Source organism: Bombina bombina, chromosome 5 (assembly GCF_027579735.1).
Source record: "Bombina bombina isolate aBomBom1 chromosome 5, aBomBom1.pri, whole genome shotgun sequence".
Classification (NCBI taxonomy): Eukaryota; Metazoa; Chordata; class Amphibia; order Anura; family Bombinatoridae; genus Bombina; species Bombina bombina.
In genome coordinates, this window is record NC_069503.1 from 479,799,870 (window position 1) to 479,815,819 (window position 15,950).

General features: G+C 39.0%; 1 protein-coding gene across 11 annotated transcripts in view; it reads right to left on the reverse strand.

The window, feature by feature from the left end:
- The window catches only part of LOC128660491 (NKAP family protein CG6066), a 739,752-nt gene that overhangs the window by 411,729 nt on the left and 312,073 nt on the right, over nucleotides 1-15,950 (reverse strand). For 8 of the 11 annotated variants that reach the window (XM_053714372.1, XM_053714370.1, XM_053714368.1 and 5 more), the window contains one exon: nucleotides 12,245-12,289. The exons of the other annotated variants lie outside the window; for them this stretch is intronic. In XM_053714372.1, the coding sequence (XP_053570347.1) occupies nucleotides 12,245-12,289 (45 nt within the window). The remainder of the gene's footprint in view (nucleotides 1-12,244; nucleotides 12,290-15,950) is intronic. 11 annotated transcript variants of the gene reach the window in all.

Sequence of the window (15,950 nt, forward strand, 5' to 3'; positions counted from 1 at the left end):
AAAGATACCAAGAGAATGAAGAAAATTTGTAAATAGGAGTAAATTAGAAAGTTGCTTAAAATTACATGCTCAATCTGAATCACAAAATAATTTTTTTGGGTACAGTGTCCCTTTAATAAACGGGTGGTAAAAGTGTAGCTAGCGGACACAATATATCATATGACAATAGTCTCAATAATTGTAGCATTACCAATTTATTTAAACTGCAGCAGCATTGAATTTAACATACCAGCAGAGTTAACCATTACCACTCTTGATCGTATGTGGGGAGCTACTAGATACATAAATAAAAAAAACATAATTACTATTGTTATGTCATGACTCTATGAACAATCTAATGATCTTAGTGATTATAAACTTTAAGACATGTGTTAAAGCATTATACTATCAAAAGATTAACAGCTTCCTTATTACTATACCTGGCCTGTTTCATACGGTCAGTGAATTATTATTATGGTGTTTGGATTATTGCCGGAGCACTTACATTTATGGGATAGTAGCTATTTATTATGAATTAATATATTATACTACTCTCCCTGAATACAAGGAAATCTTTAAAATACTCCAGCAGAACTGTCTTTTGCTGTAACTATACATATTACTTCTTTTAGTAATTAATCTGTGAAGTCATAACTGTGGAATACGGTCCAGACCTTTAAATTTTCCAACTAACAACAATTGTTGTATGCACATGTACCCCTGCTCTTTATTTAACCCGTATCTATAAAGAGGCTTTCATACCTCAGAGGCCTACTAAACCACTAAGATTAAGGGTTACTATTATTCAACTACTCCATCCATGGTTTTAATTTCACACCCATTTTATAATAAACTATTAAAAGTTATGTTTTAATTTAGTTGTTTATTATTTCTGCCTAGTAGTCAGGGTAGTGAGTTCTGTATTCACACTCTTCAGTGGGAATTCTCTCTTTATTCCCACGTTCTTTGTTGATCGGTAATGTTGTGCGAAGCACCCCTCCCTTAATATCTGATATTTTATACTAGACAACATTACTAAATTTAGATTTCAATAGTAGATAGGGAGTTTGCCCCCTAGTGGTGCTATTGCTTTAAATCATACCTCAAAGATTTGAAACCTATGGTGCTACTGCATTAAATCATACCTCAAAGATTTGAAACCTATCTTGTAACCCTGAGCTATGACCTCCAGGACCCAAGGATCCTGCACGTCCCTGAACCAAGCCTCTGAAAGAGCGACAGTCTGTCCCCTACACAATACAAAATATGACCGGGAGCGGCCCCTACATGCGGACTTAGTCTCGGCAGGGCTTCTGGCTCTGCTTGGATTTTTTCCAGGACTGAGCTGGCTTCCAAGAACTCTTGGCTTGCTGTGACTTAGCAGAGGCGTCTGACGCTGGGCTTTTCATCAGAACTAAAGGAACGAAAATTCCTTAGATTTGGTCTCCTTATCTTATGGTATGAATGCACCCTTGGCCCCTGAAACAGTGGAGATAGTCAAACAAACTCTTTCCCTTAAAGGAGAAGGAAAGAGACTGGACTTAGAAGTTATATCTGTCAGAGTGCCTTACGGGCCTGAACAGGAAACCTGAAGTCTTAGCCATAGGCTAATTAATCTGCATAATAACAGCACAGATAAAAGAATTAGTAACCTAGAAGGCCGTAATTCTTTTCTGAAAAATGTCGAGGGAATCCTCCAATACAATCATATTTGTGAAGGAGACGCACCAAAGGTAGCCGCTCCAGCAACTGCGGCGACAAGCGCCACCAGTAAAAGCAAATATCCCATAGGTTGAAACATCCTCTTTAACAGAGTTTCCATCCTTATATCCAGCGGCTCTATGAATGACAAACTATCCTCACACGGGCTAGTATTACATGTGGCAAGCGTAAAATAGCACCATCCAAGTAGGGATGGGAAAAAGAAACCCTCATAGAGAGCCAACGTAACCGGGATCCTAAAAATGCAGACAACGGAAAGGGGAATCTAATCCTCTCCCATTCGTCCTTATAATGATTGCCATCAAATATAGGACCCAGAGGTTCGTCTGGAAGCTCGGCCTTTGGAACCTCTAATGTAGTCAAAACCTCCTTTAGTAGAAGGCGTAAACGTTCTGTCCTAAACTAAAAATAACTGGATCCTCCACAGGTGGAGGATTATAGGTAGCAGACTCCAACCCTGAAAGTTCATACTCTGAAGTTTCAGAGAGAACCTCATCCTCTGATAACTGATCAGATAAATCAAACAAATTACATGATGTCACCTGGGCAGGAGTGCATGATTTACCCTTTCACTTGCGCTTAGCAGTGCGAGGGAAAACACTAATGGACGCAGACATCGCTGTATAAAACTGTGCAGTAACATCTGGTGAAAAAGCAAAGTATGCTTACCTGATCATTTTCTTTTCTTCCGTGGGAAAGAGTCCACAGCCACATTCATAACTTATGGGAAATAAGAACCTGGCCACCAGGAGGAGGCAAAGAGCCACCAGCCAAAAGGCATAAATGCAACTCCCACTTCCCCTATCCCCCAGTCATTCAGCCGAGGAACAAGGAACAGTGGAAGAAGCATCAAGGTGAAAGGGTGCCATAAGATAAAACAACAACGCTTCAAAAAAACGGGCAAAGGGGCTCTTTCCCACGGAAGAAAAGAAAATTAGCAGGTAAGCATAATTTATGTTTTTTCTTCCTAATGGGAAAGTCCACAGCCGCATTCATTAATCCAAATGAATTAGCAGAGACAGATCTGCATAATCCCCGTTACACTGTCTGAGCATGCATAACTGCAGATGTCGGAGATGGAAACAAGCAAAAATATGGAATCTATTATGGTTCCCAAGAATGCTACCCTTGTGGATAGAATTAAGGAACTCTTTTCCAGATTTACCTTCCATCCCTGAGAGTGCAGGAAGGATAAAAACATCTCCGTGTGGGAGTTTGTTTGTTGAAATGAATGGGCCTAAACCAGAATATCGTCCAGATAAGGCGCTACCCTGCAACTGGAGCACTGCCAACAGGAATCCCAGAACCTTTGAAAAAATTCTGGGAGCTGTAGCAAGGCCGAATGGAAGAGCCACAAACTGGAAGTGTTTGTGTAGAAAAGCAAACCTCAGAAACTTGTGATGATCCCTGTGGATAGGTAAGCGTCCTGTAAATCTACTGTTGTCATAAATTGACCTTCTTGAACTAAAGGAAGAATGGAACGAATAGTTTCCATCTTGAAGGACGCTACTCTGAGAAATTTATTTAGACTTTTGAGATCTAAGATTGGTCTGAAGGTTCCCTCTTTCTTGGGAACCACAAACAGATTGGAGTAAAATCCCAGACCTTGTTCCTGTACTGGAACATAAACTATCACTCCCATTTCGGAAAGATCCCGAACACAGTGTAAGAACGCCTCTCTTTATCTGATCGACAGATAATCTTGAGGGCAGAAATCTGCCCCTGGGGGAGAAAGGTTTTGAATTCTAGTTTGTATCCCTGGGACACGATGTCTATCTCCCAAGGATCCTAAATGTCCCAAACCCAAGCCTGAGCGAAAAAGGAAAGTCTGCCCCCCACAAGATCTGGTCCCGTATCGGGGGCAGACCCTTCATGCTGACTTTGAGTCATCAGCGGCTTTCTTGGATTGCTTTCCCTTATTCCAAGATTGGTTGGGTCTCCAGGAAGGCTTGGACTGTTCCTGTTTGGTAGAGAGAGAAAATTACTTTGATGTCCCTTCTGCTTATTTCTCTTATCCTGAGGGAGGAAATGTCCCTTTCCTCCTGTGATGTCAGAAATAATCTCAGCCAAAGCTGGCCCAAACAAGGTCTTACCCTTGTAAGGAATAGCCAAAAGCTTAGACTTAGACGACACATCAGTAGACCAAGATTTCAACCATAAGGCTCTACGGGCCAGAACGGCAAAACTAGAAATCTTTGCACCTAATTTGATAACCTGAAGGGAAGCATCAGAAATAAAAGAAATGGCCCATTTAAGAGCCTTGATCCTGTCCTGGTCTTCTTCAAGAGGAGTGTCTGTTTGAATAGAATCAGACAATGCATCAAACCAGTATGCTGCAGCACTAGAGACAGTAGCAATACACACTGCAGGTTGCCATTGTAAACCCTGGTGAACATACATCTTTTTAAGAAAACCCTCCAGTTTCTTATCCATAGGATCCTTAAAAAAACAGCTATCCTCTATGGGAATAGTAATTCTCTTAGCTAAAGTGGAGATTGCCCTTTCCACCTTGGGGACCGTTTGCCAAGACTCTTTGATAGAGTCATCAATGGGAAACATCTTCTTAAAAAAAAGGAAAAGGAGAAAAAGGAATACCCGGTTTCTCCCATTCCTTAACAATAATATATGTAGCCCGATCTGGTACGGGAAAACATTCCAGCATGGAAGGTACATCATAATACTTGTTAAGTTTATTAGACTTCTTAGGGTTGACAACAACAGTGGTGTCAGAGTCGTCCAAAGTAGCAAAACCTCCTTAAGTAGTAAACGGAGGTGCTCTAGCTTAAATCTGAAGGATACAATTTCAGCATCAGAGGAAGGAATTACACTGTCTGAATCTGAGATCTCACCCTCAGATGATACCGAAGTATCCTCCTCTTCAGACCTATAAGAGGGAACATTCGGAATAGACACGGTCATGTCAGAAACCTTACACACTGATTTTTATATTTCCTCTTGCAATTTCCCTGTAGCATGGGAAAAGCAGACAATGCATCAGAAACTGCAGAAGACATGAGGGAAGCAATGTCTTGCAAAGAAACTCCAGACGGAGCTTGGGAGGAAGCGCATGGCACTGTATTAATGGGCAATAAAATGTGGGACACCTGAGGAGAAAACTGCGGCATATTTTGAACATTGTCAGAAGACTCCTGGACAGCATCCGTCTTAGACAATATTGGCTCAAAAAGTCTATCCCTAAAATTTAGTGTTCTCTCAACACATGAGGAACAGAAAGGGATTGGTGGTTCAATATTAGCATTCAAACATAAAGGACATCTGTAATCTATAACAGAGTCTTGATCCATCTTAACAAAAACAAAATAAAAATATTTAAATTTTACTAAAATTTTATACAGAAAAAAACATAACTGTTTCTTTAAAGTTTAAAACGTAACTGCTTTATTTCTGATGAAATGTAAAAATGTAATTGCTTTATTTTTTAATGTAATGCAATAATGAAAAATAATGTTTCAAAACACCTCAAACAGCCTCTACACCTCAGCTTTAGCTCTGCTGAGGTGCCTACCTTGCTGGATTACCGGAGATAATGTGTATGGAAACCGGAACCAAAACAGAGCTGTTTCAAATAATGCTAGACAATCGTTAATACGTTTTAACTAAGAAAACGGCAAGTTGCAAGATTTCTCTCCTTCATATACAGGAAGTGAGAGAAAATATGTGCGCAACAGATAATTTTACCACCACACAAGCCCCGCCCATCGTGGGCGTGTCAAAAATAATGTGTCATTCAACTTTTCATGTGTATCTCCGTATTAAAATACTGACAGAAGTATCACCAACATTGAGCCTATTCTCCTCAAGTCCCCAGTGCTTGCAAATACTGCCTTATATAATCCAATTAAAACATTAGGATTAATGCATCAAACATCCCATTTCAGGGAAATAATAAATTGCAATATTTTTTCCTTAATACTGCTTAAGAAAAATACATTTAGCACTTACCTCAATAAATTCTGCCTGGCAGCAAGGCAGCTCACTAGGTTTGAGAGGTCCTCTCCCTCACATAGACCTGTGGATAAATAATAAAAAGGGCAGCACTTTATTTAAATTTTAGGGAGGTGCAGAGAGAATTATGTCCCACAAGTTCCCTTTGCTTAAAAGTGACCAATGCTCTACTGCAAAGACTGAAAGACTACAACTACACCCTAGAGGAAAAACAGCACATACTTGTATTGCAATTAAAATAATAAAATCTTGATTGAAGAATCTTTTCAGACACCTAACTTTACCACTTCCTTACTCTAACGTAGGCAAAGAGAATGACTGGGGTTGGAGGGAAGGGAGGTGATATTTAACAGCTTTGCGGTGGTGCTCTTTGCCGCCTCCTGCTGGGCAGGAGTGATATTCCCAATAGTAATTAGATGATCCGTAGACACATCGTGTCATTAGAAAGAAAACCAAATTTTAAACTAACATTACTATTAGACTAAAATTAAAGTAACTACAAATTTAAATAAATTTCACATTAAAAAACCAAACCCTACTAAAAAAATTAAATCTACAATTACAAAAAATAAAAAAAATAATAAAATTACAAAAAATACTAAAGTACGAAAAATAACAAACAAAATTATCCAAAATAAAAACAATCGCACCTAATCTAATAGCCCTATCAAAATTAAAAAAAAACTTAGCTCTTTTCCCTGTAAAAAAAATACAAAGACCCCCCCCCACCAGTAAAATCCACCACCCAACCAACCTCCCAAAATAAAAAACCTAACTAATAAAAATCTAAGCTACCCATTGCCCTGAAAGGGAATTTGTATGGGCATTTAGCTCTTTTTCATTGCCCTTAAAAGGGCATTTAGCTCTTTTAAGAATGCCTAAAACCCTAATTTAAAAAAAAAAACACCCAAAAAAACTAACACTAACCCCGACGATCCACTTACAGTTTTTGAAGTCCGGACATCCATCCTCTTCATCCAGGCTACGAGGTCTTCTATCTTCATCCAGGCGGCATCTTCCCAGCAGCGCGGAGCGGCTCCATCCTGAAGACATCCGGCACGGAGCATCCCCTTAATACGGTCGCAGCCGTATAATGAAAATTCAATGACTGATTTGAATTTCCAAAATCAAATCAGCCAATAGGATGAGAGCTACAGAAATTATATTGGCTATTCAAATCAGTCAATATGATTTCAGTAGCTCATCCTATTGGCTGATTTGAATTTCCAAAATCAAATTAACCAATAGGAATGCAAGGGACGCCATTTTGAAAAGGCTCCCTTGCATTAAAATCGTGTATAAGAGTGATAGGCGCCTATTTAATGTACAACACACTCAAAAATGAGGGTGTAATAGTTATCGTGCCACAATATGTTGTGTGGACCAAATAATTGCCAATTAGGGGCACTATATGCCTAATAACAATATACGCTATATACTCACAACTTGTGCAATGTGAAAAATGCTGAAAATAATACAGTGTGTGAAGTATCAAAATAGCACATAAAAAAACAATAATACAGTGTATGAAGTGATGACAGCACAAAAAAACACAATATCAAGTACACAACATGCGATATCGAACCAAAACACCATCCGGGGTGCAGTTCCGATTACAGTTCGTATAATCAGGGGATGGGGTGGCAGCTGTACTCCTTCTGGGACTGACGGGCAGCCAGTAGAGATCTGTAGATAATGAGGAAACAAAAAAGGAGGCGCCACAATAGTGTGCATACGTCAAATATCGTTGCCCCTGCACATATCAAGAATATCACTTACTAGATGTCATCTAGTAAGTGATATTCTTGATATGTGCAGGGGCAACGATATTTGACATATTCACACTATTGTGGTGCCTCCTTTTTTGTTTCCACATTCCCTTGCATTAAAGATTCAGTATACAACGGAGACCATATGAAGAGGATGCTCCACCTGAAGATTTCGCTGCCTGGATGTGCCGCCTGGATGAGGATGGATGTCCGGACTTCAAAAACTGTAAGTGTATCGTCGGGGTGTTAGGGGTTTTTCAATCTTTTTTGGGGTGTTTTTTTTTGTTTGTTTTTTTTTAAGATTAGGGTTTTGGGCTGAATTTCCTTTTAAAGGTAATGCCCATACAAATGCCCTTTTCAGGACAATGGGAAGCTTAGGTTTTTGTTAGAGTTAGGTTTTTTATTTTGGGGGGTTGGTTGGGTGGTGGGTTTTACTGTTGGGGGGGTTTGTAATTTTTTTTTTACAGGGAAAAGAGCTGATTTCTTTAGGGCAATGCCCTACAAAAGGCCCTTTTAAGGGCTATTGGTAGTTTATTGTAGGCTAGGGTTTATTTTTTATTTTTGAGGGGGCTTTTAACTTTGATAGGGCTATTAGATTAGGTGTAATTGTTTTTATTTTGGATAATTTAGTTTGTTATTTTTCGTAATTTAGTGTTTGTTATGTCAAAAATGTGAAAAAGATTAGATGCGCAAAAACGTATAATATTCTTTAAATGAATAGTGTCTTGAATGTATTTAATATTCTCGCATTTAATTGTAAAAGTGTTTAACACGTTTTAGATTACGAAAGCGAGTCACGAAATAACCATCACCCAATAGTATGATATTTTTCCTCTTTACCTGTATGATGTCACAGAGGGTGTGTAATAATGCTCATTTGTGATTGGAGCATGTAGATTAAAATAGGTAGAGATTAAGGAGCATGATAGCAGTCTGAGGAAACGACGTTGACTGCCGAGAAACGTGTCACTGTTTTAAATTGTTTTTATGCAAAAAAAAATTAACGCTACTGCTCCGATTCTGTGAGAATTTGTCACGATACCCGCACACCCGGATCCTGTGGCAAAGGAATGATACTACATACTAGGAGAGAGTATCACTAGGAGAGTGACATCGCTACCTGCTGGGAACCTGTGTCTAGGAGAGCTGGATGTTGAGTCAGCCGATTGGCTCAGAAGTCTCGGCCTGCCCCATTAGCACTATTGTGTGCTTCACCGCATTGGAGTGGTTTTCTTATACTTACAAGCCGCATTTGTTATCTGATGATACTGCACTTAGGGGCACCTCTGTTTGTTTCCTTTCCAAGGATTCTCATTGATTAATACATCTATTAGCTCCGCCTGAGGATCCCTGGACCTCGACCCATATCTGGGTAGCTTGGTATTGAGATGGGGCGCCATTAGATCTGTCTCCGGTGTTCCCCACCTGTCGGAATATAGATCGCTGACAGCAAACAGTTGTGGGTCTCCGCCCACTCCAGAATCCGAGATACTTCCCTCATTGCTCGTTCCCCCCGATGGTTGATGTAAGCCACCGAGGTTATATTGTCTGGTTGGAATCAGATAAATTGGGATGAGCCCAATAGGGGCCAAGCCTTCAGTGTATTGAATATTGTCCGAATATCTAGAATGCTGAACGGGAGGGAGCTCTCCTCCTGCCTCCACAGGCCCTGCACCTTTTTGGTGCCCCAAACAGCTCCCCATCCTGACAGACTTGCGTCCGTAGTCACAGTCACCCAGGATGGTATTAAAAAGGATGTCCCTCGGGGCAGGAGATCCTGACAGAGCCACCAAGAGAGCGATTCTCTCGACCAGTTGTCCAGAGACATCTGTTGAGACAGATCCAAATGATCGCCGTTCCACTGCCTCAGCATGCACAGTTGCAACGGCCTGAGGTGGAACCTTGCCCGTAGAACGATGTCCATGCTGGACACCATGAGACCAGTCACCTCCATACATTGAGCCACAGATGGCCTTAAGGAGATCTGGAGGACAAGACATGTTGAAGCTAGCTTGCAACTTCTCTGGTCTGTTAGAAATATTCCCACGACTATGGAATCTATTATCGTGCCCAGGATTTCCACCCTGGGTCTTGGAATAAGAGCACTCCTTTCTCTATTCTTCCTCCATGGGATCGTAAAAGACAGAGGATAGATTCCGAAAGGTCTTCCGCCAGACGATACAATGGTCCTGTTTCTGGCGACTGCTAGTAGAGCCCTTAGAACCTTCGTAAAAATTATTGGAGCAGTTGCTGTACCAAACAGAAGTGCAATGAACTGGAAGTGCTGGTCCAGGAACGCAAACCTGATGAACCGGAAGTGTTTTTTCCCTGTGGATTGGAATGCCTCCTTCAGATCTGTAGTGGTCATAAACTGCCCTTTCTGAATTAAGGGAAGGATGGACCTTACTGTCTCCATCTTGACGAGGGGACATTTAGAAATTTGTTTAACCACCTTAGGTCCAGAACTGGACGGAAAGATCCCTGCTTCTTTGAGACCACGAAAACGTTAGAATAGTATCCCAAACCTCTCTCTGCGATAGGCACTGGGAGAATGACTCTAAAGGAGGACAAATCCCTTATGCACTCCAGAAAAGCTTCCCTATTTTCTAGTCTTGAGACAGGTTGAGAGGATGATTCTGCCCCTTGGTGGATAAGATTTGAAACCTATTTGAAAACTATGAAACCATAGAGGTTGTTGGATACAAGTTAAGGTATTAAATGAAACATGTGAACTATAGAGGATAAATGTACACTAAGAACCACAAACTAGTAGATATTTAAATATACTGTATCTACCATAGAAGGGAATATAATCACAGATAGCCCTTCACATTAGATAATAAGTTTTGTATGTTCCAAAAAAAATTTCATTCATTTTCACTATTTAATACCTTTCAGGTTGACCAAATGAAGAAGTATAACACTATTCACTCTGTTCTAGGGATTACCTAGATACCATAGATCACACTGTCACACAGAATATGCACATAACAATTCACAGGGCACCAAACAGTGACACTCACTTTCCCTTCCCCCCAATTTCCCTCTCATCACGCTGATAATTGAGTTGTTGATTTGAGGTATTGGTGTTGGGGTTCAAAGGCAATTTTTGTAGTATGTTGCACATATGATGTGCAGAATTTTAGCACAATCACTTTTTTTACATCATTATTTACCAAATTTCGCATTTTATTCTCAGCTGTTCACCCTCTATATACATATGCAATGAGGGAGCTTTGAATAATGATTTATGTCATGAGTACCATAAACTGACCTTGTTTTAGAAATGTTATAGAACTAATAATCATAATAGACAACTCATCTTACTCAGTGACCAACATATAGATCGGAGTACCTACAACAATAGCTTTTAAATATTCTAAACTGTAATAGTAGATATTAGTATTATTTCTTACAAACGCAAACATATATCACATTGTCATTAAAGCTAGAAGCGTGGTAGCTCTGAATAATAACTTATGTCACTAGTACCATCTCCTGACCCTACATCTTCGAAAAGTTTAGAACTAATAATCCTTTATAAGAATTTATGTTATTCAATGACATATTAAATATTACAAAGATCATAGAACTAATAGTGGTTCTAGCTGGCATTTTAACAAACTTAAAAAATTAAAAGATTAAAAACTTAAAAATCCAAACAGTAGTACTAATACCTTCCTTCTCAATTGTATTGATATAATATAATTTTATTTAAATCACAATGATGATGTGCACAATAGCAATGAAATCCAGAATACACTGAAATTAGCACTCAATTGAGTTTGATAGAGATAAAATATTATGAGTATTGGAATATCCCGCAATTGAATTCAATGCCGGACGAATAATATGTAATCTCTGTAGAACGATATGCCAACAATGGTGATGACGGGATTATACTTTTAATATGATCTTGGATTAATTAGTCACATTGTCATAATCCACCTTAAATACAAGTCAAAGCAAACATTATAATCCACTTTAACAGTTCATGAGCAGACACAATGAATCTGCTATTTGGATTAGTCTTTGAAGATGACGGACAGTACAGTCCTCCTATTTGAACACACTGAGGCAGAACTTCCGGTCTATACCTGGTATATATCCCCAGAAAACGGGCAGTTCGCCGCTATTGATAAAGCCCAAAGGGGCGAAACGTGTTAGGGAAGTTTACTGGGAGCTTTAGGGGCTCATTTTAAAAGAGGATAGGAGTAGTAGTCGTTATAGCAGTCGAGTTGATATTAATTATTTATTATAGTGTCTGGGTTCCCAGTGATTTGGGTAAACCGTTTCCTGTGGCTGTGGTTACCACCATTAATTAGTATTTACTAGAATGCTTACATTGAACCCTTAGTGATTAAATACGTTTAGTTGATGCCTGAGACTCCATGTATCTGAATTAATCACAAATAAGAGCCAATATACTTTGTGATTTTTACTAATACTACTAAAATTAATATCTAAGATACAATTCTGAGAATCAGTTGGCCATATCCGTCACTTCCTGTATTCATTAACTGTAGCGACAAACAATATTATTTCTATTGACAATCTTTGTACGTTAGCGCAAGTGATATCTATATTTAGCAAGCTGGTGGTAAATGGCTACCGGCAATATACAATAACTGTAGCTAATATTAATATTGTTACTTTTGAAAACACTTGCTGGTAATGAGCGGTATTGTTACTTAATAAACTGGTGGTAAAAGTGTAACTAACGGACACAATATATCATATGACAATAGTCTCAATAATTGTAGCATTACCAATTTATTTAAACTGCAGCAGCTTTGAATTTAACATACCAGAAGAGTTAACCATTACCACTCTCGATCGTATGTGTGGAGCCTCTAGATACAAAAAAAAAAAAAAATAATTACTATGGTTATGTCATGACTCTAAGAACAATCTAATGATCTTAGTGATAATAACTTTAAGACATGTGTTAAAGCATTATACTATCAACAGATTAATAGCGTCCTTATTACTATACCTGGCCTGTTTCATACGGTCAGTGAATTATTATTATGGTGTTTGGATTATTGCCAGAGCACTCACATTTATCGGATAGTAGCTATTTATTATGAATTAATATATTATACTACTCTCCCTGAATACAAGGAAATCTTTAAAATACTCCAGCAGAACTCTCTTTTGCTGTAACTATACATATTACTAGGCATTGTCTGTGTGCATGAGACTTGCTAATTTGTGTTTACCTGGGACCTTTCTAAGCTCATATTGATGTGGCAATTGCCTTCCTTAATCAGTCATTTATAAACGGTTTCCTCTCCTGCTCTAGATACCAGTATTGCTCAGATTAGGTAATGTTGTTGGGGTCAATCGCCTTTTTAGATTAACTTTAGAGCAATCCGTGTATTCTCTGAGCCCTGAGGGTTACGGTGTATTTGAACTATTACCCAGGGAAGTAATTCTGTTTTTGAAGTCTCACACACACAGTCCTGATCTGTTTCTTAATCTAAGTTTTAAATGTATGTCTCACATATTTATGTTATACATTTGGTACTATTTACCACCCTTTTTATTCTATCATTAGTAAAAGTTACGTTTTAATAACCAGTTCTTGACACAATCCGGTTTTCAATGCATACTGTTACTATATAGTGTTTTGTGAGTGCTGGGTACTGTCAAACTTCTCTCTCTTTTTTGTACCTTTATACTAGACAATATTACTAAATTTAGATTTCAATAGTAGATAGGGAGTTTGCCCCCTAGTGGTGCTATTGCTTAAAATCATACCTCAAAGATTTGAAACCTATGGTGCTACTGCTTTAAATCATACCTCAAAGATTTGAAACCTATCTTGTAACCCTGAGTTATGACCTCCAGGACCCAAGGATCCTGCACGTCCCTGAACCAAGCCTCTGAAAGAGCGACAGTATGTCCCCTACACAATACAAAATATGACCGGGGGCGGCCCCTACATGCGGACTTAGTCTCGGCGGGGCTTCTGGCTCTGCTTGGATCTTTTCCAGGACTGAGCTGGCTTCCAAGAACTCTTGGTTTGCTCTGGCTTAGCGGAGGCCTCGGACGCTGGGCTTTTATCAGAACTAAAGGAACGAAAATTCCTTAGATTTGTTCTCCTTATCTTACGGTATGAAGGCACCCTTGGCCCCTGAAACAGTGGAGATAGTCAAACAAACTCTTTCCCTTAAAGGGACAGTCAAGTCCAAAAAAAACTTTCATGATTCAGATAGAGCATGCAATTTTAAACAACTTCCCAATTTACTTTTATCACCAATTTTGCTTTGTTCTCTTGGTATTCTTAGTTGAAAGCTAAACCTAGAAGGTTCATGTGCTAATTTCTTAGACCTTGAAGACTGCCTGTAATCTGAATACATTTTGACCACTAGAGGGCATTAGTTCACATGTTTCATATAGATAACATTGAGCTCATGCACATAAAGTGACCTAGGAGTGAGCACTGATTGGCTAAACTGCATGTCTGTCAAAAGAACTGAAATAAGGGGGCAATCAGCAGAGGCTTAGATACAAGATAAATACAGAGGTAAAACATGTATTATTATAACTGTGTTGGATATGCAAAACTGGGGAATGGGTAATAACATAATTTATGTAAGAACTTACCTGATAAATTCATTTCTTTCATATTAGCAAGAGTCCATGAGCTAGTGACGTATGGGATATACATTCCTACCAGGAGGGGCAAAGTTTCCCAAACCTTAAAATGCCTATAAATACACCCCTCACCACACCCACAATTCAGTTTAATGAATAGCCAAGAAGTGGGGTGATAAGAAAAAAGTGCGAAAGCATATAAAATAAGGAATTGGAATAATTGTGCTTTATACAAAAAAATCATAACCACCACAAAAAAGGGTGGGCCTCATGGACTCTTGCTAATATGAAAGAAATTAATTTATCAGGTAAGTTCATACATAAATTATGTTTTCTTTCATGTAATTAGCAAGAGTCCATGAGCTAGTGACGTATGGGATAATGACTATCCAAGATGTGGATCTTTCCACGCAAGAGTCACTAGAGAGGGAGGGATAAAATAAAGACAGCCAATTCCTGCTGAAAATAATCCACACCCAAAATAAAGTTTAATGAAAAACATAAACAGAAGATTCAAACTGAAACCGCTGCCTGAAGTACTTTTCTACCAAAAACTGCTTCAGAAGAAGAAAATACATCAAAATGGTAGAATTTAGTAAAAGTATGCAAAGAGGACCAAGTTGCTGCTTTGCAAATGTGATCAACCGAAGCTTCATTCCTAAACGCCCAGGAAGTAGAAACTGACCTAGTAGAATGAGCTGTAATCCTTTGAGGCGGAGTTTTACCCGACTCGACATAGGCATGATGAATTAAAGATTTCAACCAAGATGCCAAAGAAATGGCAGAAGCTTTCTGGCCTTTTCTAGAACCGGAAAAGATAACAAATAGACTAGAAGTCTTTCGGAAAGACTTAGTAGCTTCAACATAATATTTCAAAGCTCTAACAACATCCAAAGAATGCAACGATTTCTCCTTAGAATTCTTAGGATTAGGACATAATGAAGGAACCACAATTTCTCTACTAATGTTGTTGTAATTCACAACCTTAGGTAAAAATTCAAAAGAAGTTCGCAACACCGCCTTATCCTGATGAAAAATCAGAAAAGGAGACTCACAAGAAAGAGCGGATAATTCAGAGACTCTTCTGGCAGAAGAGATCGCCAAAAGGAACAAAACTTTCCAAGAAAGTAATTTAATGTCCAATGAATGCATGGGTTCAAAAGGAGGAGCTTGAAGAGCCCCCAGAACCAAATTCAAACTCCAAGGAGGAGAAATTGACTTAATGACAGGTTTTATACGAACCAAAGCTTGTACAAAACAATGAATATCAGGAAGATTAGCAATCTTTCTGTGAAAAAGAACAGAAAGAGCAGAGATTTGTCCTTTCAAAGAACTTGCGGATAAACCTTTATCTAAACCATCCTGAAGAAACTGTAAAATTCTCGGAATTCTAAAAGAATGCCAAGAAAAATGATGAGAAAGACACCAAGAAATATAAGTCTTCCAGACTCTATAATATATCTCTCTAGATACAGATTTAGGAGCCTGTAACATAGTATTAATCACAGAGTCAGAGAAACCTCTTTGACCAAGAATCAAACGTTCAATCTCCATACCTTTAAATTTAAGGATTTGAGATCCTGATGGAAAAAAGGACCTTGCGACAGAAGGTCTGGTCTTAGTGGAAGAGTCCACGGATGGCAAGAGGCCATCCGGACAAGATCCGCATACCAAAACCTGTGAGGCCCTGCCGGAGCTACCAGCAGAACAAACGAGCATTCCTTCAGAATCTTGGAGATTACTCTTGGAAGAAGAACTAGAGGCGGAAAGATATAGGCAGGATGATACTTCCAAGGAAGTGATAATGCATCCACTGCTTCCGCCTGAGGATCCCGGGATCTGGACAGATACCTGGGAAGTTTCTTGTTTAGATGAGACGCCATCAGATCTATTTCTGGAAGCTCCCACATT